The following is a 23,126-nucleotide window of genomic DNA, read 5'->3' as shown; positions in this document are numbered from 1 at the left end:
TGCATGTTTTCCACATGGAGCATTTATGTATATTTGTGCAGTTTGAGATTTTTTGGGATATCCAGTGACATGTTTTTCTCTTTTCGTATGTCTGTCTGTTTCAGGCTGTGACGATCACTGCGTGAAGTGCAACAGTCCTGGGAAATGTCTGGAATGCCAGCCTCCCTACGCCACTCTCCAGGGACAGTGTGTCCTGCAATGTGGCAGAAATTATTACCTGGATTCCTCATCACAAGTCTGCAAGTGTAAGAATCAACACTTTTAAATGTTTTTAAAATGCAATATAGCTTTACTTTATGGTTTTAGTGAATTACTTTAGGTTTGTGAATTAATTTTAGTTTTATATAGTTAATTTATTTTTCAACAATACAAATAAATAAATTTATACATATGGAATATTATTTTTTAAATATAAAAGTTTTTTTTAATATATTTAATTACTCTCTCTCTCTCTCTCTCTATATATATATATATATATATATATACATATATATATATATATATATATATGTATATATATATATATATATATATATAAACATACATGAATAAAATATATGTTCTTTTTGCAATGAATGTTCTGCAAAGAAAAAAAGGAAATTATAAAATAAAATTCTCCTTTACTCTTGCCTGTGGTGTCCTGTTTCTTCAGCTTGCTCCTCGGACTGCGTCCAGTGCGACGGCGTTGGACGCTGCTTAGTGTGTCGTGACCAGACTTTCCTGATGGAAGGATACTGCACCCCCGACTGTGGACATGGATATTATGCCGATCAGAAGACGAGAACCTGCCATGGTAATAACATTATGCCAATGGAAGAACATGTCAATACCTGGAGATGTTTCTAACTCACATAAGAATCTGAGTTGAGATGTGGGTTCATAGAGTTAGCACTATAGTTTAAACAAAATACCAGGAGTGGGGGTTAATTTGAATTTGGTCAATTATTTATTTTTTAAAAGGGGCACATTTTGTAAAATTCACATTTTGCACTTTTTTTGTACTGGGTTTTACTACTTTTAAAAACAGCCCAAATAAAAAAAAAAACACCCAGCCAGTTTTTTGGCAACAAGTTCAAGTTTTTTGGTGTCTGGAAAATGAGCCATTTCAGAAACCTTTGGAATGTAAAGTAGCAAATCAGAACGCACTGTGCCGTTACCTAGCAACCTCAGCGGAATCCAGCCCGTTACCTAGCAACGTCAGTGGAGCTCTGAAAAAGACAAGTGTTTTATTGTTGACTAACTGTTCAGAAATCACTTTCTACTTTCAAATATGTATGGATTCATAATTGGTCTCATGAAGCCATTTTGAGATGCAAGCGAAGATGTTGAGTTGAGGGGCGTGGCCAGCCTTATTTGGATTTAAAGTAACAGAGACCCTAAACCTGGGAATAAAATCTCATTATAGAAAAATAATCTTTGTATATCCCAAAGACCTTTCCGAATCTGTTTAAGGCCTAATAGGTCACCATTAATTCAAAAATTGATGATTTTAAAAAACTGTGAAATCCCAGGCTGCTTACATAATGGATGCACACAGATTTTTGGCCTTTATTTATTTATGTTAATCTGGATTTATAAGATTGTTCAGGTGCCACACTTAAATATGCAGTTTTCTGCGTTAAAGGAGATAATGAAATAGGCATTTATTAGCATTTTGTAAACTTCAACCAGTTTTTATTATGGCTCTATTCGTATGTCTGTGAGTGATTAAGAAAGTGAGTGATGAAAAAACATTTAGCTACTTGACCCAGGTCTCCTGCCTGCTGAACATATTAAATATTGGCTGGTAAACTTACCTGCAGGCCCAAGCCAGTTGGAAAACTTCAAGTAAAAATGAACAAAAATCTGCATAAATATAAATATATAAAGTTACAGCTGTGACCTCCTGCCCCAATTAGCTTGTTTTCCAGTGTTTGTCGAAGTTGTGAATGAATCTTTACAGAGAAATACTATGTTTGGTAAAATAAATAAAATAAGCCGGAAATGCATTTTAAAACAGTTTTTTTTTGTTTGTTTGTTTTTTTGCTTCTTAAGGTTTCATATTAAATAAATATTGAAATTCGATGTCTTACATAACTTCAGTTATAGCAAGCAAATAAAACTGAGATGGGCTCATAAATGATGCAGATGACCTAGGGACGTCACAGAAAAACCACATGGCTTGTTGCTAGGCAACAGGAAAATTATCCTAAGCTTCCCAGGGTTATAAATCCCACAGCGTCATTCTGTTTGATTGAATCCAGAGAGGGCCTGCTTTTAAAGTCCACATATAGCATCATGTTTGGATTTGTGATTTTTTCATGACTAATTAATATGCTGAAATTATCTTGTTTTTTGTTGTTGTTGTTTTTTGGTTCCTTTTAGATCTAAGACTGAGAAGTGATCAGATACAGTTTGATCTCAAGGATAACAGACTAATTTATAACCTGGGAGTTACACATGGAGAGAAACTGAGGCTTTGCGTTGGTAGTAGTGTAAAAAACTAAATATATTCTGTTTTAAAAATAAAGATGAAAGCATCTTTATTGAGATAAAAACTCCGATAAAGAATATGCTACTGCATTCTTTTAAAACTAAATAAAGTTGTAGTTTCAAAATGTACAGGCACCTGAAAACTTGTAGTAAACCAAAATATTAGATCTTAGTGTTTTTGACCATTTGAATGTAAAATATATTCAAAGCAAGCTGAAAATTTACAAAGCAGTAGATCAGAGTAAAGGCAAAACCTAAGCTAACAGCTAATTAAGAAGCTACCAGCTGCTAAAACTACAGCTAGTCTGATCAGACATTAACTTCACGTTTAAAAACACGTTATTCATCCCAAAGGAAAATTAAGTGTTGTTAAAACTTACCAGAGTCGATGTGAATGGTGTTTATTTGGACAGCAAGAATCTCCGGTAGCAGTCAGTGTTTCGATCATAGTTCAGATATTATTTGAGATTTTGAGATTTTACTACTAATAATAACAACAGCAGTAATAAATAAATAGCTATCTGTGGTATTCAGGGCCAACCTTTACTTTGTGTTACTAAGACCTAATCTGAGCTGTGCTTGAAGTCATAATCAAGCTAACGGCTAATGAGAGGTAAGCTAACAGCCAAAAGCAGTGTTTCACCTATTTATTGACCACAAGGTCTATGGAAGAACTACAATTCTTCTACAAGCTTTTAGGATTGTTGGTGCAGTTCAAAAAAAAAAAGTAAATAATGTATTTTTATGTGGCAAGTGCTAAAAGTCAAGCTAGTAACTTATCATAGTCAAGCTAGCTGCTAATCAGAGTCAACCTTCCTACTTCCTCTGATGTTTTATGGTGGTTAGCAACTAGCGTACAGCTGCATTACTGCCATCTACTGGACAGAGCCAACCCTACAGCTGTTGATCTTTTCCAACCAGTCAATCTAACAGCTAATTGTAATTAAGCTACCTGCTGTTCAGAGTTGGACAACTTACAGAATGGCAGCTAAATTTTCCGATAGCCATGTTGGTTTAGCGTTTTTTATCCAAGTGAAGACAGGAGTTCAGTGACCGCTGATATTCTACCACTACCATGATTTGACAGAAAATGAGACGAAACCCTTCTGGTTGTGGTTAAAACTTTCTCGTTTTATGGCTACAAAAACACAGCAAATCTTTTTTTTCCATTATGTTCAGCTCAAACACAGACAAGGTTTGTCTTACTATATTGCCGTTAGATCACCTCAATTGTTTCACATTTATTCTGAGTGTCTTTATATTTCAGAATGGATGACAGTTTGTAAAACTTTATTATGACAGCAGCAGAATTACTGATTCACAAATCTATTAAGATAGACGACCAGTATTAACTGTGTGACGTATAGATTTAATTTGCCTTTGTGAATCACAAAGAATAAAGCTTTGACTGTGGATTTCAGTCATTTAAGGAGCTTTGCACTTGTTTTTTTCATTTATCTTTAGATGCTGTGAACCTATAAGTGACAATGCCGCAGGCCCCTGGGGGAAGACGGCAGTTGTGAAACGATTTATGAAAAAAGTGTGTTAAAGATTATTTCCTGGAGAAAAATATATAATTGTGTTCCCTTTGAGATAAATGCCCCTTTCTTCTGAAATAATGAACAGTTTTAGCCTCGAGGCCTGTACTAATTCATGACTCAATCAAAAAGAAAAGGAAAGAAGAGCTTTAAAAAATAATTTTTACCATCCAATAAAAGAATAACCCCCCCCACACACACTAGTGGTTTAAATTATAAAGTTGTTCCCATTTGTAATAATAACTACATGTCTAAAAGTTTGAGGTTTCAGAGTGGCTGTTGGGATCATTAGAGGCGATATAATGAGATTACATCGAAGCATCTGAAAAAGAGCTGATCTTTAAAAAGTTCACGTGTAAAGTTCAGCCAGCTCCAATTAAAGCCTGTTTCTAAAATGCCACACCAGCACCGAGTTGTTTCACAACGTTACTTCTCTCAGAAGTGAGCTGCCCCTCCCCCACCCGTTTCCCTTTCACTGCATTTTCTCACCCCTAGCACCCACTCACACCCACCACACTGCCCGGCTGTCGTTTTATCCATTAAGCTGAACCATCTGAAAGGTTTAAAAATGTACTAATTACAGTAATTATGAGGTTCAGGTTTTTATTAAAAATAATGGAAATGTGGTTTAGATTGATGCATTCTATAGTTTTTACCATATATATACATATATGAAATGTACTTTAATGGGTTTTCTGCTCTGACTAGTTTGTTTTACATCAATAAATCATTTATTCTTTATGATAGTAGTATGCAGATTTAGTAATAAACATTTTGTTGATGTTAAAATGTTTGTCTGAGCATTCAGCAACACCGAGGTTTCCTGTTTTTTAGTTTTCAGCCTCATTATTGCCAGTTAGAGGTCGATCTTTAGCGATTTTGTTGACTCGTTCATTATTTGAAATCACAGATACACTAAATGCATTTACATTATATTTTGATATTCTGCTGTCGAAAAAACAAAATTTTGCCATTGCTGTGTTTCCATTAAACAAGAAATGCAATTGAAATTGAAAAAGTTTGTTCACGTGATAAGTTATTAAAAGTTATGGCGCCGATGGATGTAATTCAGCCATCTGGTGTTTTTGGGAAATTGTACTCTGCGATTACACAGAAGCTTTAAGGATTCAACACTTTCAAATGACAAATTTAACTTTTGTGATACAAACAAATACAAGATCTTACCAAGTATTTTATTCTAGTTTCTAGTGCAAATATACTGCTACACTTAAAATGAGACCAAACTAACATGCAAGCAACTTTTCAGAAAGACACAGCAGCTTGTTTTAAGTGGATAATGCCTTAATTTGGATGAAAAATTACTTTGCTCTACTGGCAAATTATTTCACTTAAATACGTAAAAAATGTTTTGTAATAAGTGAAATAATTTGCCAGAGGAAGTTGTACTTTTTTCAAATCATTTTAAGGAAGTATTGACTTAATCTTTCTTAAAAGTTACTTGTAAGTTAGTTTAATTTATTTCGAGTGCACTAAGATATTTGCACTAGAAACTAGACCAAAAATACTTGGTAAGATTTTGTGTTTTTACAGTGTGGAGACACAGCTGCTGACTCTGTAATAGGAATGTGGTCATTGGTTGCCATCAGCATAGATAATATAAGACATGCTGTAGCACCATGCAGCCTATTGAATAAAAGTAGTCTGAGGATGGAGCCCTGAGGAACGCCACATGTGACGTTGTGGTTTTTGTTTTCCTCAGTGAACCGCCACAGCCCTGTCCTCCACATCAACGGCTCCCTGCTGGTTCCCATCGGTGGCTCCGCCCCCCTGCTGCCCTCTCTGCTGGAGGTCAGGGACCCCGACAGTCCCTCTGGGCGCATGAGCTTCCAGCTTGTTCAGGAACCAAACAACGGCCGTTTGGTCCTGTTAACAGAGGAGGAAGCAGGAGAAAATGGAGGGAAAACGAGGCGAGAGCTACACAAAGACGACACCTTCACGTGGGCACAGCTGCAGCGTGGCCGGGTCCACTTCACACACCTGAGAAACAAAGCCAGGTGAGTGGATCCGATGTTTACAGCTGCAGAATGCAACTTTTATAAGAATGATATGAGACAGATAACCTATGAAAAAACCAAGCTGCTACTCTGCTTTGTCCCAGTGCTAACTAGAAACAACCAGTCAGAGCCAGGAGGCGGGTCTTAGCGCTGTCAGTCACCCTCGGTATGCCGCTGCTCATCCCTCTACTCACTCCCCATGTTGCTCTCTGCTAGGCTGAGGCTGTCAGAGAAATGCTCAAGCTAGTTATGGCCACCATGGTGACAGCGGACAAACGGTTTTTCTGCAATGCTAAGTTGTTTCTGGACTGGATATTCATCTGTTATGTTGTATTTGTTAAAATAAAGCCATATTTACTTGTTTATCAGATCAGATTAGCTTTATTTTGGTAAATTTACGTTACAAAAACAACTGAAACACATCTAGATTTTATTTGACTTTTCTCTGGACTAAAGTCTGTCCCCTGCCTACATCTCCCAGAATGCTGTGTGGTTCCAGATCAGAGTTCAGTGAATATTCTATATATTGAATATTCTATCAGATGTATTTATCTATTGCCATATGTATATTTTGTCCATTTGTTGTGCAGCCCTTTAATGGATCCTGTAAACATAAGGTGTAAATAATTTATGTTCTGCGTTTTTTTTTGTGTTTTTTTTTTTGCTGCTTTTGACCCAAATCTGATGACAGAAAACACATCAGAGTGATTGTGTTGTCTCTATCAATCCAGACTATCAGCTTGTTTTCTTTTTTAACGCTGCAGCTGCTGTGAAATAAGTCCGTTCTGTTCTGTGTTGGACTCCAGTGTGTTTTTATCCAGTCACAATAAACCTAATAAACAGTTTAGTGAGTTGTGATGCAGCTGCTGTGGCCTAATACAGCAGAAAGCCAATAAATGAGCAAAATGTGATCTGCTGCCCAGTTTAAGGCTTTTAGATTAATAGAGACATCGGAATGTAAGCCACCCAAATGAGATTAAATCTCCTTATTACTGCCATATTTTTCAAATTATGTGGAGTGCTGGATAACGCCTGCAGACTCACAGCTGTATTAAAACTAGCTGCATCATCTGCCGATCAGACCTGTGTGCTTTCGTTTCGCTCTTTATGTCTTTTTGAGAGACTCAGTGGTTATTTCAGGAGCATCTATAAACACAGAGTAAAGGCTGTAATAAAATAGGTTTAGGCTCTCAAATGTTAATTTATTTTCTGCTGGCACCCAGAGGAGCTGGAGAGAGGGAAGTCTGGGTTTCCCTACAAACACCATTCTGTATGAATAATCTTCCCCTCATAGTAACGTTTGTGGTCATATTTAAGAAAAATTTAATATATTTTCAGACGAGGCTTGTTTATTATATTGAAAGCACAAAAACTTTACTAAAATAAAATTATATGTTTTTGTTTCTTAATTTTTAAGCCAGTTTTAATTTTGTTCTAATCGAATACAACATGGTGAATATTTTGAATTATCACGTGAATCGACCTTGTCTTATTGTGGCTGACTGAGAATTTACACTCAGAACCAAATGTTAGCAGCCAATCAGATGGAAATATCTTCAATAGTTCCAGTGAACCTGAATGTATTCAAATAATTATTGTAAAATATGAACGTAATTTAAACCGATTGTATCACACACAGTCCTGGTGATTTACGTCTGTCCTGCTCCGGTCGGTGCTCAGACTGGCTGATCAGCCCCTGGGAGTTGTTTCTAATAAACCTTTAATGATGAGGCAGGATGGTGACATATTGCTGATGTGAACTGTGGCGGGTTACTGTCCTTGTTTCCTCTCCAGCTCTCAGGTGATTAGGTCTAATCGCTCACACCGTTAGCCTCAGCTGACTCATTTCCAGACACAACCTGGTCTAAAGAGCGCGTCTTCTGCTCAGTCAGAGTAGTTTCACCTTTTCAATCGGTTTGAATCGGCTGCCTTTTTGTTGCTCATGATGTCTTCTTCCATTGCTCTTTGCATAGGACTGGTGAGTTCACCTTACGGGCCGCTGATCCCCAGATGTTTTCTCAACCGGCTGCAGTTCAGGTTCATGCCGTGTCCATGCAGGTAAACATTCACTTTGGTTGATCACTCCACATCCTGAAAGCAATGGATCTCAGCTCCTCTGAATCTTTTTTAATGTATGTTTGTTTGTAAAGGACCAGATTTAAACAAGGACAAAAGCTGTTCAAAAATGGGAAAACATTTCAATTTAATAATTCCAAAAATGGGTAACGGAGCAGTGCAAAATAAGTTCAAGAATAAATAATAGATTGAGGTTAACTGAACACAAACTAAACTGATCTGCAAACTAAAAACAGTCTGCTTAAATAGAGGTGCAGTAACCTAAATCTGCCACATGAGGGAGACACAACATAACGAAGGAACAAGAATATACAAAATTAGCAAACGCAACTTTTTTATTTCACTTACAAGCCATTTTTCCCATGTTACAAGTGGAATAATCTGCCAGTGGAACTAGGACTTTGACTTCTAAACAAGCTCCTATATCTTGCTAAAAAGTTAATTTTAAGTTAGTTTTGTACGATTTCAAAAAAATAAATGTGGACTAGAAACTGGACAGAAATGCCTTGTAAGATTTTTTTTTTTTATTGCGGTGCATAATACACAAAAAAGAACACAAGAAATAAACTTAAAGAAGTAAACTAAATACGACAAGACCATTGTCACAGTAATGGAGAACTCAGAAATGAACAAAACACAAATAAAAAAACAACCAAGGATCTTTGCAGAAACACTTTTTTAACGTGACTGCGATGTCTGCTTCTGTTTCAGACATCTGCTGTTTGCAGATATCTGCTGAAGTAGCTGCACAGATCAGACTGCTCTTTGATTTAAAGAGACGGTTTCTCAGATGACGGCTCTGCTCCGATAGCTCTGTCTGCTCTGCTGTGCTTCTTTTGATAGAAGTCACTGGCTCCTTTCATTGAGAAGAGAAGTGAGTTTTAAACCCCGACACAAAACAGACAATTTGTTTCTGCAGCAGCGCTGCAATCTGAGCCGTGGCTTTTTGGGGAAAGAGCTGCAGATGAAAGGTTGGACACCTCTCCTGTGCAGAGTAAAAGGTTTGCCCTCCCACCTGAGTCTGCCTCCTGATTGTTTTCATTCGCCTCAGGTGGGAGATTTCAGCCGTTTCCTTTGGTGTGCAGGCGTGCCTTTGCACGATTTAAAGCCCCACACGCTGCCGCTCCTAGGCAGCACCGGCACGTCTTCGGTTTTATTGTGTGGATCAGAGACGTGACGACACAGTCTAGGTCGGCGCCAGTGACTAGTCATCTGCCTCACCAGAAAAAAAAACCTGGGAAAGTTTTGCCTCTTTGTTATTCATGTTGAAGCTTTCTGTGTACCAGGGCTACTGGAAGGCTCCAAAATGTTACATTTACTGCTTAAAAATATACAATTATGCTTTCTTGAAACAAATGTCTTAAATTTGTACATTTATTTATGAATTGCTTCCTCCATCAACATTTTTGCATCCTTGTCCCATGATTTGTAGCTCTGACTTATTATGTTTCTTTTCGCAATATTTGAATCTTGCATTTATTGATTCATGAAAACTAATAAGATGCTTGAAGTTCCTCCAGCTGACCGAAGCAGCTGGTTTTACTGCTGGATGCGTTGCCCAATGGCTGCTGGAAAAGACAAAAGTGTTTTGCTGTTGACTTACATTCCAAAAAACACTTGCTGTGTTCTTGTTGGTTGTGCAGGAGGTTCCACTTCTGCTTTTCAAAGATGTATGGTTGTATAATTGAGCATCTGTTTGCTACCATTTTCAGGTGTGAATGTAAATTTTGAGTTGGGTGGAGGGGGCGTGGCCAGCAGCAGCTTCTTTGGATTTAAAGAGACAGAGACCCAAAAACAGCTCAATAGGCAGAACTGAGACTAAAATCTCATTGTCTAAGAATGATTTTGTGCACAAAATGTAATGAAAATGTTTTGCATAGACCTATCCTAACCTGTTCAACGAAGCATAACGCATAATAATAAACCTTTAATCAAGTAAAGTCACATATTACACATATCTGAGACAGACTTGAAAATACTTAACTTTCTTTAGTTATTGAATAAGTAAATCAGCTGTTTTCATGAATGACGTAAATTTAAACCCTGGAGGCTTTACTGCTTCTAAATTTAACTAGCTGAAACGCTGGTAAAAGAATCTGGGTTTGGGTCACCCTGAATCAGGGCATCTCCAGTTTGTTCGAGGCGTTTCGTTCGGCTTGAGCTGCTGCTTTGCAGCCAAAACGCTGGAGTTCATCCAGCAGCCAAGGAGCAATTCACATTAGACGCACGCTCTGCGTCACGCTGCGCCGCTCGGAGCTCCCGACCCGACAGCTTCAAACCTGCTCGCTTCTCCACCTGCAGCTCTGCGCATTCTCCCTGCCCTGCAAGCGAATCTTCAGGTTGTTTTTCTGCTCACAGCATGTGCTTTGATAAGCTTTTAAAAAAATAGCATTTCAAACAAATGCACTGAACTTTCCAGAAATACAAGATAATGTTCACATTTAAATATTTCATGCTTTGAGCAGTTTTATGCAGCAAAATATTCCTGGATTTTTAACTGTCAAAAACAAAGCAAGTACTAAATGCAGCGTTTCTCAAACTTTTTCATACTGAAGACCATTTAACCCATTTAACAAACACTTGAAATTATCCTGCAGTAACACATCTTAATATATGTGAACTGAATTGAAAATATGAGTCTCTTGACTCTCTTGTTGTTTTCTTTGGTCATCCTAATGGGCTGTTTTTTAAATGTGAACATGTCGACTCAGGGCATTTTAAGTTATTTACATATTCTTAAAGTTTGCAGTCTTAGTTTTCCGATGATGTCAAAAACACATGGAAATCAAAAAAATAAGTTGTTCTTTCCTACCATGATTTGTGTGAATTAATAACATTTAGAAGCACAATAAAGAAAAATTGACTTGAGTTGCTTAAACATAAACAAAAACCCTCTATAATTATCCACCAACAGTAGATATGACTTCCTCTGATCATAAAAGTTTTGCTGGAGTTGTTTTTTTCACCGGTAAGTTTTTCTTTTGAGTGATCCGGTTTTAATCCATTTATCCATTATTAGTTTTAAACACAATCCTTTGGTAAGCTAGCTGTAGTGTCGCACTTTAAATTCACGTCACAGAAAATAAGTTTACATGCAGTACCTTGCCGCCCACTAGGGGGTGCCAGCGGACCACCTGTGGAAGGCTAAAATTTGCACATCAGTTGAATGTCATATTTAAAAAACTGCATTAAAAGAGTCTCATTATGATTAGAGAAGAAATGAACCAGATTCTCTCCTCTTCTCCGCCTCCTGCGCCTCTCGTCTTTATTCGGTAATTAGGAGCAGGAAGGTAACGACCAGCTCTGGAGAAGGTTTCTCACAACGGGAGGCCTCCGCGTCTCGCTGCTTTAGCTGTGTGTGAGGCGCAGCTTAACGAAGCGCCCTGTTTAACGTCCCTCTTGCCTTCAACACCGCGGCTCCACGCTGCAGCAGGCTGCAGTCATGCAGAGGAAAACACAACCGCTGTCAGGTTTTGAGATCTTCTCAGCAGCCTTTCATGGCGATGAGATGTGCTCCAACTCTGAAGCAGGTTCCAAATCTTCAAACAGAATGATGTTTTTTAAAGGGGACCTGATATGGAAAATTTACTTTTTGGACGTTTTCGTACTATTTGGTTCCCACCTTCTTCTAAAAACAGCTCAAGTGCTTAAAAAAACCACCCAGCCACTTGTTACTTGTTAGTACTGAGCTCCAGCACGTTTGGTCAGCTGGTTTTGGGATCAATAATTTATTGATCCCAGGGGGAAATTAATTAATTAAATAAATGGCTTCTGGAAAAGACAAGAGTTTTGTGGTTGCCTTACCATCCAGAAACCACTTGCTGCATTCTTGTTGGTTGTGCAGGAGGCTCCACTTATGCTTTTCAAAGATGTACGGTTGTATAATTGCGCATCTGTTTGCTGCCATTTTTATGTATGAGTGTAAGTGTTGAGTTAGGAGGCTTAAAGAGACAAGACGCCCTAAATCAGCTTTTTATAAACTGATCATAATAAAATCTCATTATCTAAAAATGATTTTGTTTCATAAACATGTTCTGTGTAGCCTATGGACCTCCTCTAACCTGCTAAAGCAAGCATAATTGCCACCTTCTGCATTTGAAAACAGAAATCTTATTTCTTTGCCTCATTATTTTCTACTTCCAGCCCCCCAGAGTGGTGACCCTCGCTCCGTTGACCTTAGAGGAGCCCGGTGGCCTGGCTGCCATCACCAAATCGGTGCTGCACATCAACGACCCCGACAACCCCGCTGACGTCCTGGTCATGGTCCTCGAACCGCCCCGTCATGGCCGGCTGACCCGTCTCCACGGCGACCGCGCCCTGAGCAGATTCAAGCTGGAGGAGCTCTCCAGGGAGCAGATCCAGTACGTCCACGACGGCTCGGCGGCAGAGGACGGCGCTGTGCTGCAGGTGAATGACGGCCACAGCTACAGGAACGTCCTGCTCCAGGTCCGGATAGTCCAGAAGGTAAGGAGGACAATGTGACGTCAACAGCTCTGCATTCAACCTTTAATGCTGTTTTTTTTCCAACTAACATTTTCTATTTGCAGAAACACAACATATGGCAAACATAATCCCATTAGCTGCACTGCAAAAAGCCTAAAAATTACCAAGTATTTTTGGTTTAGTTTCTAGTTCAAATATCTCAGTACACTTGAAATGAAACAAAACTAACTAAAACGTAACTTCTAAGTAAGAAGTAAGAGCTTGTTTTAAGTCAATAATGCCTTAATATTGACTTTTTCCACTGGCAGATTATTTTACTAAAAACATAAAAGTTTTCCAGTGTTTTAAACATAATAATCTACAACTAGAACAAATACTTTTTCATCAATATTAAGGAATTATGTACTTAAAGTTACCTGTAAATTAGTTTTGTCTTATTTGGAGTGTCCTAAGATATTTGCACTAAACTAAAAACATTTGGTAAGATTCTGTGTTCTTCTAGTGTGCAAGACAAATACTCCAAATATTGCTTAAGGTTAAAACGGACATTTTAATTCAATTAATGTTTGAAATCTTTTTGAATCACAAAACAAACATTCTTCCTCCCAGAAAACACAGTTCAATGAAATAAAACACATAAAGCAGCTAAACCACTTATTTATTACATTTGAATTCCTCTCTTTGGCTCTTTGAAACTAAATAAAAAGAAAACAATTTGTGAAGGTTTTGAAACAAATAACAGAAAAATAATTAGAAACAAGAACAAAAATGCTTGGTAAAATTTAGTGTTTTTTAAAATGTCATAATTAATAAACATTTTTTATTTTCATTTTTTAAATTTACAGTTAAAAATTCTTTTCACCAGACTGAACCATGATAATACATTTGTGTGAGTATGTTGTCTGAAGTATTACAAATTTGACTTTTGAAGTTTGACAGGGATAATCTTTTCACATGTTGCTCTTTTATAATGCAACGCCTTCAAAGTAAAACCATTTGGGCAGGAACTGCATTCCTCTAGATGCCTTTAATTGCATCATGTTGAGCAGTCATCCCTCTGCTTCCAGCTGACAAGTCCTCACAAGATGCTCTGCTGACTTTATCCCTGAAAATAGTTTCCTGGAGGCGCTGACAGATCCCCGTAGCCTCACTGCTAAAACAGAAAAAGCAGGTCGAGTCATTACAATGGCAGCTGTCATCGCTTCTGGTGAGCGTTTCATCACAAGGACGCAATTATCTTGCAGCCGGCGTCAACCCCGGCGACCAAACAGGAGGAGCGGCTGCAGGTAGAGGGGATGTTTGGGAAGATAAATATCCTTTCGGCTTCCTGGTTGCTAAGTGAACCGAAGGCAGGAAGCAAAGCGGCACAGATTTTTGTTCTTTAAGGATTCAAGATTCCACCAGAACGATGTCGCATTTTCACTGTTGGTTCAAGTTACAAGTTCAGATTTTATTGCGTAGCACATTTCAGCAGCGAGGCAGTTCAAATAAAAACCAACAGGAATGCAGCAAGTGTCTTTTCAAGCAGTCATTGTACAGTGCATGCAGTGGTAAATCCAGCTGACCAAATGTGCTGGAGCCATGCTTGGGTTGCTAGGTAACGGGCTGAGCTTTGCTTGGGTTGCTAGGTAACGGGCAGTGCCTTCTGATTTGTGACGGTACTTTCTGGAGGTTTTTGAACTGGCTCATTTTCCAGACACCAAAAAACTTTAACTTATTGCCAGAAATACAGGTTGTGGTGTTTCTTTTTTTTTTAGGGTTTTAGAAGCAGTCGAGAACCAAATGGAAGTACAAAAACGTGCAAAATCTGTATTTTGCATAATAGATCCCCTTTGCATATATTTTATTTGTATTCATAGTTGATTGCAGCAAGCAATTGTTCAACTGAGTGATGGCTGTGGGGATTTTAAGAGCTTAGGCTGTTGAAACTTGTTTTGTTTTGTTGGGTTTTTTCCCGCTGCAGAGAAACTTTTCCTCTAGTTTTTCTGCTCACGCAGTCAAAACATTTTGATTTTGGAGGGCAGCTCTGTTTGTCTGGCTGTGTGCAGATGGTGCGCTTCAGGCTAAACTCCTCTGCTTCTTCTTCTTCCCCTTCTGTAAATCAATAACATCCCACTAACACACTCACTCACACATGGCAGTATTAATTTACTGTAAAATGTCCTGATTCTGCAGTCTGTCATGCCTTCCAGCCAAGCAGGACGGACAGGATGATGGAAAGCTCACGGAACGTCCTCGGTTTATGTCCGCAGCTTTTGGATAAGATCCCAGAGTGGTCACCGTCGCTGCCGCCTCCTGGTTGCCTTGTTGTTTGATCCACACAAGTGGATTATCACGGCATAAACTACAGAACAGAAAGCAAAGACAGGGAGTGAGCAGAGCTCTGCAGCAGCAATGGCTTCAATCACTAGTATATTTCTTTAATTTAAACACAATAATGTGTTTAAATTATTGTGTTTAAAGGGGACCTACTGTACAAAATTCACATTTTACACTATAACCATGTTGCTATGGTCCCTTGTACCAAAACTAACCATCATCCAAACTCCTTTCACATGAGTCAGGATTAATTACTTCTTCCTGTATTTCCATGTAAAATGGACAGAAACGGTCAAAACACAAACAACTCAGAATGAGCCGAGAGCAGCTAACAGAAAAGTTTTACATTCAGTTTCAAACATCAGCAGTGCCACAACAAAACTACCTCAGAAGGATGAACAACTCTGAGCTACAATGCAATACCAAGTATTTTTGGTCTAGTTTCTAGTGCAAGTATCTTAATGCACTTGAAATTAGATAAACTAACTTAAGAGTAACTTTTCAGCAAGGCAGAGAGGCGTATTTTAAGTAAATATTTCCTTAATATTGATTAAAAGTGCTTGTTCCATTGGAAGATAAATTAACTTAACACATGTAAATAAGCTGCCAGTGAAACAAGTTCTTTTTAAATCAATATTAATGAAATATTTACTTAAAACAAGCTCATATTTCTTGCTAAAAAGTTACTTGTAAGTTAGCAGCATGCTAGCTAGTTAACTTATCGCATAGTCAACAATCAAAGCTCTCTCAGCATTCATATATTTCCAAAACTCACTCAAATAAGCATAAATTAATTTGGAAAAATCTACTTCTTTTCACATATGTTAACATAAACGCTCATTACGACGTATAAACTTCCACTTACAAGCGCTGCTTTGAGGAAACCAAACAGGAATACGGCATTTGGGATAGAAATGTCTGAATGAAGTAAAGCAGTTCCCTAAAATTCCAATAGATGGCAGCAACGCTCCATGTAAAATCAGATATTCACTGGTCAGATGCCTGAAGGACAGGAAGTACAACTTTTAGTTGTTTTTTTTCCCATTTGCTTCAAAAAACGGCCCATATCAGTTTACTTTTTAAAGGCTAGACGATTGTTTTCCAAACGTTTCAAAGTACTTTTCTAGAACTTTCAGGATACTTTCTAGAAGTTAAAAGGTTGTTTCCTAACAAGCCAAACACCCAAGAGCTGGGAGGCTCTTAAAAAACCCTACCAGACAGTTTTTGGCAACAAGTTAGTGTTTTTTGGTGTCAAAAACCTCTGAAACGTTACAAATCAGAAGGCACTGCCCGTTACCTAGCAACCCAAGCTGAGTTCCAGCACGGTTGGTCAGCTGGTTTTACTCCTGTACAATGCTGGAAAAGAGAAGCGCTTTGTTGTTGCTCTATCACAGCTCAGAATCTGTTTTCTGTCAGACGTTGTCAGAAATATCAGAGCTCCTCGAGACATCGCAGAGCGCCTGTCGAGTTAAATGATGTGCCTAAAATGTATGAACTGAGTGCAGTCTGCCGGCTACACATGGCCGACCCACAACTCGTTTGCTAAACATTTGAGATGTTTACCCGGATCTCGTGGGACTCCTTGATATTCAGAATCTAATTAAAGCCTGCCTGTGTGGACCTGCCAAAATGCCAAGCTGTCTTGTGTGGATTTACGCTCAAAGCATCCACATGGAGAGGATGTTTTAGATCGCACACAAACAGAAAAGATAAAAACAAGATAAGATAGAATCCCAAATCTGCAGATGAAAGCTGATCCCTCACAATGATCCGCGATAAAACCTCGAGGGATTCATTAACAGCAAACTTGAGTCGGTGAGTCTTCAGTTTTTCCTGGTGATGTCGGATCCAGGTTGTGCCGGTTACAAAAGGCCTCCTGGAAAATCGGATTACGGTTGTGTAGCGCAGGAGGCTAATCAGACCATAACGATCCCCTGATGGATGGACTTCCTCCTGATGGAGAGAGGTCAGCAGAATAGAAAGCAGGACCGCTGGCTTTTAATTTCTGTCCCAAAGAAAAAGTCTTTGAGCCCAAAAAAAAAAAAAAAAAAGCTGGGGGTTCATCTGTTTCCCACCAGAAATGGAGGAGAAATAAACGATCAGACATCCGGCGTTAGAGGGGGAAATACTTGAGCTCTGTTGTCAAGGAGATGGTGGATGTCGAGTGGATGAAGATCGACCTCCTGCTGGACTCTTTTTTTTATGACAAGTTGCAGTTGTAGCTGATTAAAGCGTCTGGAATAGGAGTGTTTTTTTTTTTAATCATTTTTAACCTTTCCATACACAATAAATAAAAAAACACTACCACAAGAAAAACCAAACGTAACAGAAATTTTAATTTCTGTCAATGACAAGAAATGATTGTTTCGCAAAAGTTCAAATGTACTTTTCTAGGACATACAAAGTATTTTCTAGAAGTTAAAGTATTGTTGTACTTATTAACAATTTAAAAGGTTTAAACGGTGAACAGTACTTTTCTACAACTTGCAGAGTACTTTCTAGCAGTTAAAGGGTTTTCCCAAATGCCCTGAAGTACTTTCAGGGTTGCTTCCTAGAAACTTGAAAGTACTTATCTAGAATTTACAAGGTGGTTTTCAAGAAGTTAAAAAGTCTGAAGTACTTTTCTAGAACTTTTATAGTACTTTCTAGAAGTTAAAGGCTGTTTCCCAGATGCAATGAAATACTTTTATACGACTTGGAGTACTTTTCTAAACATTAAAGGTTTGAAAGTACTTATCTACAAGTTAGAGTATTTTTCTAGAAATTAAGGAGTTTGTCATAGAAGGTCTAAGGTACTTTTCTAGAACTTTCAGAGTACTTTCTAGACATTTAATTGCTTTTTCTGAAGTACTTTTCCAGAACTTTCTAAACATAAAAGGGTTGGTTTCTGGGTTACTTTTCTAGAAGTTAGTTTCTTTCTAGAAGGTCAAAGGTATATATTAACTATTTACAGATTACTTTTAAAAAATAAATGGTTGTTCTCCAAAAATTTCAAAGTACTTTTCTAGTAAAAGGTTAAAAGGCTGTTTCCTAGGAACACAAAAGTACTTTTCTAGAATTTATAGGGTAGTTTCCTAGAAGTTAAAAAGTTGTGTCTTAGAAGAGTGAAGGTATTTATTCACAGTTTGCTTTTAACGCCAAAGTCTGGTGGTGGGAAAGTTTGGAAATTTACCCTGAAAATTCTTGAAAAGTTCTTGAATTTTACTGGGGGGAAAGTGTAGAAACTTTGTGTGTGATTGAGTTTATTCTTCTTCTGACCAGGTTCCTAATGACCTAATTATACAATTCCTGATGCTCTTCCCAAAGTTCAGGCAATATTAACCTTTAAGCCGCTCTTCAGTGCCATAAGTTGGCATTTCTTTCTGGGTTAAAGGAACCCGCTAAATGTTTTTATGGGCAGCAAAGAGCCACTTTACCTGCAGCGTCAGATATTGCCTGCATGCTCTCGGCTTTCTCCCTCTCTCGCCGTAGATGCCATTCTCAGTCGCTCCGGATTAAATTGAAATGTGTTGCCAAAGAGAATTTAATCATCATTCTGCGCCTTTCAATTTCTTTTTGAGAATTCTGTGGAATCGTCCTGTTCGCCCGTCCCCCTGTGGGAGCGTGAAGCTCTGTCATTACAACAGCACGACCGTCCAGGCAGGCAGCCAGCTGATGTTTTATGGATGACTCTGACTCCATCTCTGCAGAGTCATTTATTTCTGTTTTTGTGGACAGCAGCCAAAAACTCTGCATCGTCTTGGTTTACATTCTGTCTGGAAGCTCTATAAAGGTCTCCTCTTATACATACTGTGGCTGAGGATAATATATATTTTTATTTATTTCAGAGTGGTTTTATATATTGCAGAGAAGCAAAACTTTTAGAGATTCTTGCCGTCTCAAAGCCTGACATTCCTAAAAGTTCTTCTTGTGAACAGTTTCTCCACACATTTAGTCATTTTAAAAGCAAAACACCCCTGGATACGTTTTGCTCAATACTAAATACATACTGTAGGAAAACTTGTGTCATTAGCTGCATTTCCAAGAATCCAATGATTGAGCAATTTGACATCTAGGGAAAAAATATGCTTAATAGAAACACAGCAATTTTCAAAAAACTGGAAAATGTTTTTTTGGGCTGTTTTGCAAAATTCTAATGGAAACACTTTTTTCACATCACATAACCAACAAACCGATGTGACTGGAGCAAACCATGAAGAAGACGACAGGAAGTGGTAGGAAGATGATGCAGCTTATCGCGTGAACTAACTTATTCACATGCAATTTAATTAAGTTTTTTATTTAATGCAAACACAGCAATTGCAAAATTGTGTTTTTTCAACATTGTTGACTTACTATTCAGAAACTACTTACTGTATTCTTGTTGGTTGCGCAGGAGGCTCCATTTCTGCTCTTCAAAGAAAGTTGCACAACTGTTTGTAGCCATTTTGTTGTAGTTTTTTCTATATTAGTAGAATATTGACAAAGTTTTGTGCATATTTGTAGTGAAAACGCAGCTAATGGCTGTTTGAAGAGATTACCCTTTAGTTATTGACTTTCTATTCAGAAACCACTTGTTGGTTGTGCAGGAGGCTCCACTTCTGCTTTTCAAAGAGGCATGGTTGTATAATTGTGCATCTGTTTACAGTAGTTTTGTTATTGTTTTTTCGACAGTAGTGGAATATTGACAAAGTTTTCCTCACATTTGAGACACAGCCTCTGATGGAGCACGGCTTGTGTTCATTTTCTGCTTTTCACTTTCTCCTTATTCTTTGTGTTCAGACCATTTAAAATGACATTAGGCAAATTTGCTTTTTTCCTCCTCATTTGCATGAGCCTGTCATTAGCTCTCGCACCTGTCTGACGGAGATTAGGCTGTTTATCAACTTGAGTCTCTCATGGACGAAGCTCGTTAGATTTGAGGGTTGTCCAAGCAAAGCTCAGAAAATGAATAAATACGGTTGCAGCTGCAGGTCAGAACAAGACCAGAGGGAAAATATTAGTTAAAAACCCAACCAGGCCCCTCTGACCCGCTTTATCCTGAGCTCCTGGCTCTAAATGTCCTTGAGAGCTCCTGGTGTTCATCCTGAGAGAGCCATTATCTCCCAGATGACGTGTTTCTGTGAGTTAAAAGCCTGCCACGCTGATGTATGTGGTTTCTTTTTCTGTGCTTCTCTGCTTTCTGTCGTGGCCTCTGTGAATCAGTGTGATTCGGATCAGCCCAGCAGCAGGCAGAAGTGCTGCGGATGGCCTGCAGGTTGTTATCTGCAAATTTAGATTCTCATGCATGCCACACACTATCTGTCTGACACGCCGTATTCACACCTTTTTGATGTTTTACCACCTTTTTCAACTCTTACAGCAGAGTATTTATGCTTTGCACTGCTGTAGGTATCTGAGCCTGTGTGCTTTTATCTTTAGCTCAAAGTGAGACACGGGGAAAGCTCGCTATTTAAATCCTCCCAGGGATTCATTATGGAGGACTGGGGTGGCCATAATTAAGAATAAATACAGAAAAGTATAAATGACTCAGTGAAGTTATTACAGAGCCAGAAAATGAATAAAAATATGTATTTTAAGTAGAAAAAATGTGGTAATATTTTTTGGGTTAATTTCTAAGATTTTACATTATTCTTAATTTTCTCTCTCCTCTTTTCCTCAAGTAATGCAGCCAGTCAGTGCTAAGTGAAATTAATGGCTCCTTGCAAATGTGAGCAAATTGTGTTAAGTAACATTGCGTCTTGGTATTTCAACTTCACAAGTTGCATTTTAGATATGCTCTACAAAAATATACATGAATTGGTGAATCCACAAATGCAGAGAAATTTGGTTGTAGCTTATTCCATTTTAATCTTTTTTCCTTCAACTTCGCCGTAATCCAGATCTCAATCTAATGTGTTCATGCACCCTTAAAGTGTACATAAAATTAAGACCTTAAATTCATATAAAAAACATTAAGTTGGCCTTAACTACACTAATCTTAAGTCTTAAATTTTGTCATGACAGGACTTTTTGATTTTGTGTATTGGATGTGTCTTCAGGCCAAAATTTGAATTGCGTTCTGTGACTCAAGGCGGTTGAGGCTACCGCTAACTAGCTGCTAATGTACCCTCACTAGCTAGCTAACTAACTTTTGCATCTACCATGGATAAGTGCAAATTTTTAGCCTGTTGGATGGACGAAGTTTATACATTTTTTGAGAAGATACAATTCTTAATTTCCATTCATAACGTTCTTAAAAAGGTCTTTAAAAGTCTTAATCTTGAGCTGGTAAAACATTTAAAAATTTTGAATAAGATGCATTAACATTTTTATAAACATGACAAACTGAATCGTTTATTAAACAGTAAGTTTTTCTTATTTACATTAGTCTGTTAGGACTGTTTAAACTTATATATTCTATGTAGTTTGTTTTTTTGTTGTGGGTCTTTTCCATCAGGCTAAAGTTTGAGTCGCACGCAGACATCTTCATTGCATTCTGTGACTCAAGCCGCTAACTAGCTGCTAATACACCCTTGCTAAGTAGTCTATAAATTTACTGGTTGGCTGAACAAAGTTCATACATTTTTGTGGAGATGTAGATCTTAAATTCCGTTCATAATGGTCTTATAAAGTCTTACATTTGAGTTGAAGTCTTTCGAAAACTTGATTAAGATAATTTAACATTGTTGTGTGAACCAGCTGTGAATACTTTTGCAGGGCAGTTTTTAAAGAAAAACTGCAGATTTCTCAAAAACAGGTTAAATCAGGCTGATTTTCAGGTGAAGGAGCAGATAGCAGCCAATACCTCTTTGCTGTGAATGCACAGCTGGTCGTTGATATTTTTGCCATTTTTCTGTTTCTGTCAGTGTGAGGTAGCGATGAACAGATTATTTAAGATGATTAAATAATTCCTGTGCCCACTGAACACTTTATGTTGCCCTTACTGCTTAATCAAAGCTTAAATTTATGACTTAATCTGGTTAAAAATGTTTCGTAACAAAGAAAAACTAAGTTGTTTTTAGTTAATAGTTTTCCTCTGTGAGATCAGTCCATCCCCAGGGTTTGTTTTTAAAAGCAGAGCTGATATTCCTAAACTTTTCAGTGATATTTAGTGTTTTGCTCCTTCAAAAGTGTCTTTGTTAAAGTTTTTTGTGTTACAGTTCTCATTCTCTGACACAGGATTTCTACATCAGCTATTTTTATTTAGACAGCAGGGTGACACAGCGAGGTAAAAGGTCTCGATTCAAACCTTCATGACAGAATTTCTCTGAATTTTTTTTCTTTAACTTGAATCGCCTTGAGCGACAATGAATCATCAGCAATCTCTAGGCTCTCCCTACATCTAGCCCTGCTCTTTGTTTGCAGGCAGTGGGATCGATACGGCATTACAAAAATAACCCTGATTGTAAAGTTTTCAGTTCACAGATCAGTCACTGAACTTGCTGTTATTTCTTATTTCTGCTCCATGGAGCTGACGACGGATGCTGCTGCATGGAAAACTCCTGGGGCTTAAAAAAAAACAAAAGTGAAAGCATACAAGAAAAATAGGGGATAATGTGAAGTAAAATATCACTTTCTCTGTGGGTTAAAACCAGGCTGCATGTGTAATTTCAGCTAATAGCAGAAATGTTATCCTGCTGCTCCGGTGGCAGAAAGGCGAACACCCGGGAACCTCCATCTGACTCTGATGTGTTTGTTTCTGCAGCCTCAGGATTCTCCTCATCTGGTGTCTCTGCCGATGACCTGGGTGAAGGAGGGAGGCACGGTGCGGCTCGATAAGAAGTACCTGCAGACAGACGTTAAAGGAGTCGGCGCCGACGATATCATCTACACCATCCTGGCCTCGGAGGGGCAACCCAAACATGGTGAGAGATCGGTTCAGAGACACGCTTCTTTTACTGCTGAAACGATTAATCAGACTTTTAAATAATCATCAACTATTTTAGTAATTGATTAATCGTTAACTGGAGTATACAGACTCAAAAAAGTTATTTCTAAACTAAATCTGTTTGCTTTAGGGCTGATAATTCATGATATGTTTAATTATATAATGACTATAGTTAACATGTTCTACCACAAAGTCCTTAAATATCATAGTTTTAGCTTCACTCATTAAAAATTTATTTAAAATAAGAAAAATCTCCAACTGAGCACCTTTTGCTAACCAATTATTAATCGGTTAATTCATAGAATAACAAACAGATCAGCCCTACATTCTTTTGGTGTTAAGTCAAGCAGACACTGGAGACTTTTAAGCAATAAAATATGTAGAAAAGAATGTGTTTGTTTGCTTCTTTTAANG

At 38.0% G+C, this 23,126-nt stretch overlaps 1 protein-coding gene across 1 annotated transcript in view; it reads left to right on the top strand.

Annotated features, from left to right (window-relative positions):
- Window positions 1-23,126, top strand: part of fras1 (Fraser extracellular matrix complex subunit 1) — a 277,569-nt gene that overhangs the window by 201,794 nt on the left and 52,649 nt on the right. Inside the window, exons 24-29 of the mRNA XM_015031370.1 lie at window positions 105-245; window positions 653-793; window positions 5,731-6,025; window positions 7,999-8,083; window positions 12,245-12,565; window positions 22,530-22,689. Of these exons, the coding sequence (XP_014886856.1) occupies window positions 105-245; window positions 653-793; window positions 5,731-6,025; window positions 7,999-8,083; window positions 12,245-12,565; window positions 22,530-22,689 (1,143 nt within the window). The remainder of the gene's footprint in view (window positions 1-104; window positions 246-652; window positions 794-5,730; window positions 6,026-7,998; window positions 8,084-12,244; window positions 12,566-22,529; window positions 22,690-23,126) is intronic.

Source organism: Poecilia latipinna, unplaced genomic scaffold (genome assembly GCF_001443285.1).
Source record: "Poecilia latipinna isolate Pla-1442-1.1 unplaced genomic scaffold, P_latipinna-1.0 Scaffold204, whole genome shotgun sequence".
Lineage (NCBI taxonomy): Eukaryota > Metazoa > Chordata > Actinopteri > Cyprinodontiformes > Poeciliidae > Poecilia > Poecilia latipinna.
This window is presented reverse-complemented; position numbering and strand designations above follow the sequence as displayed.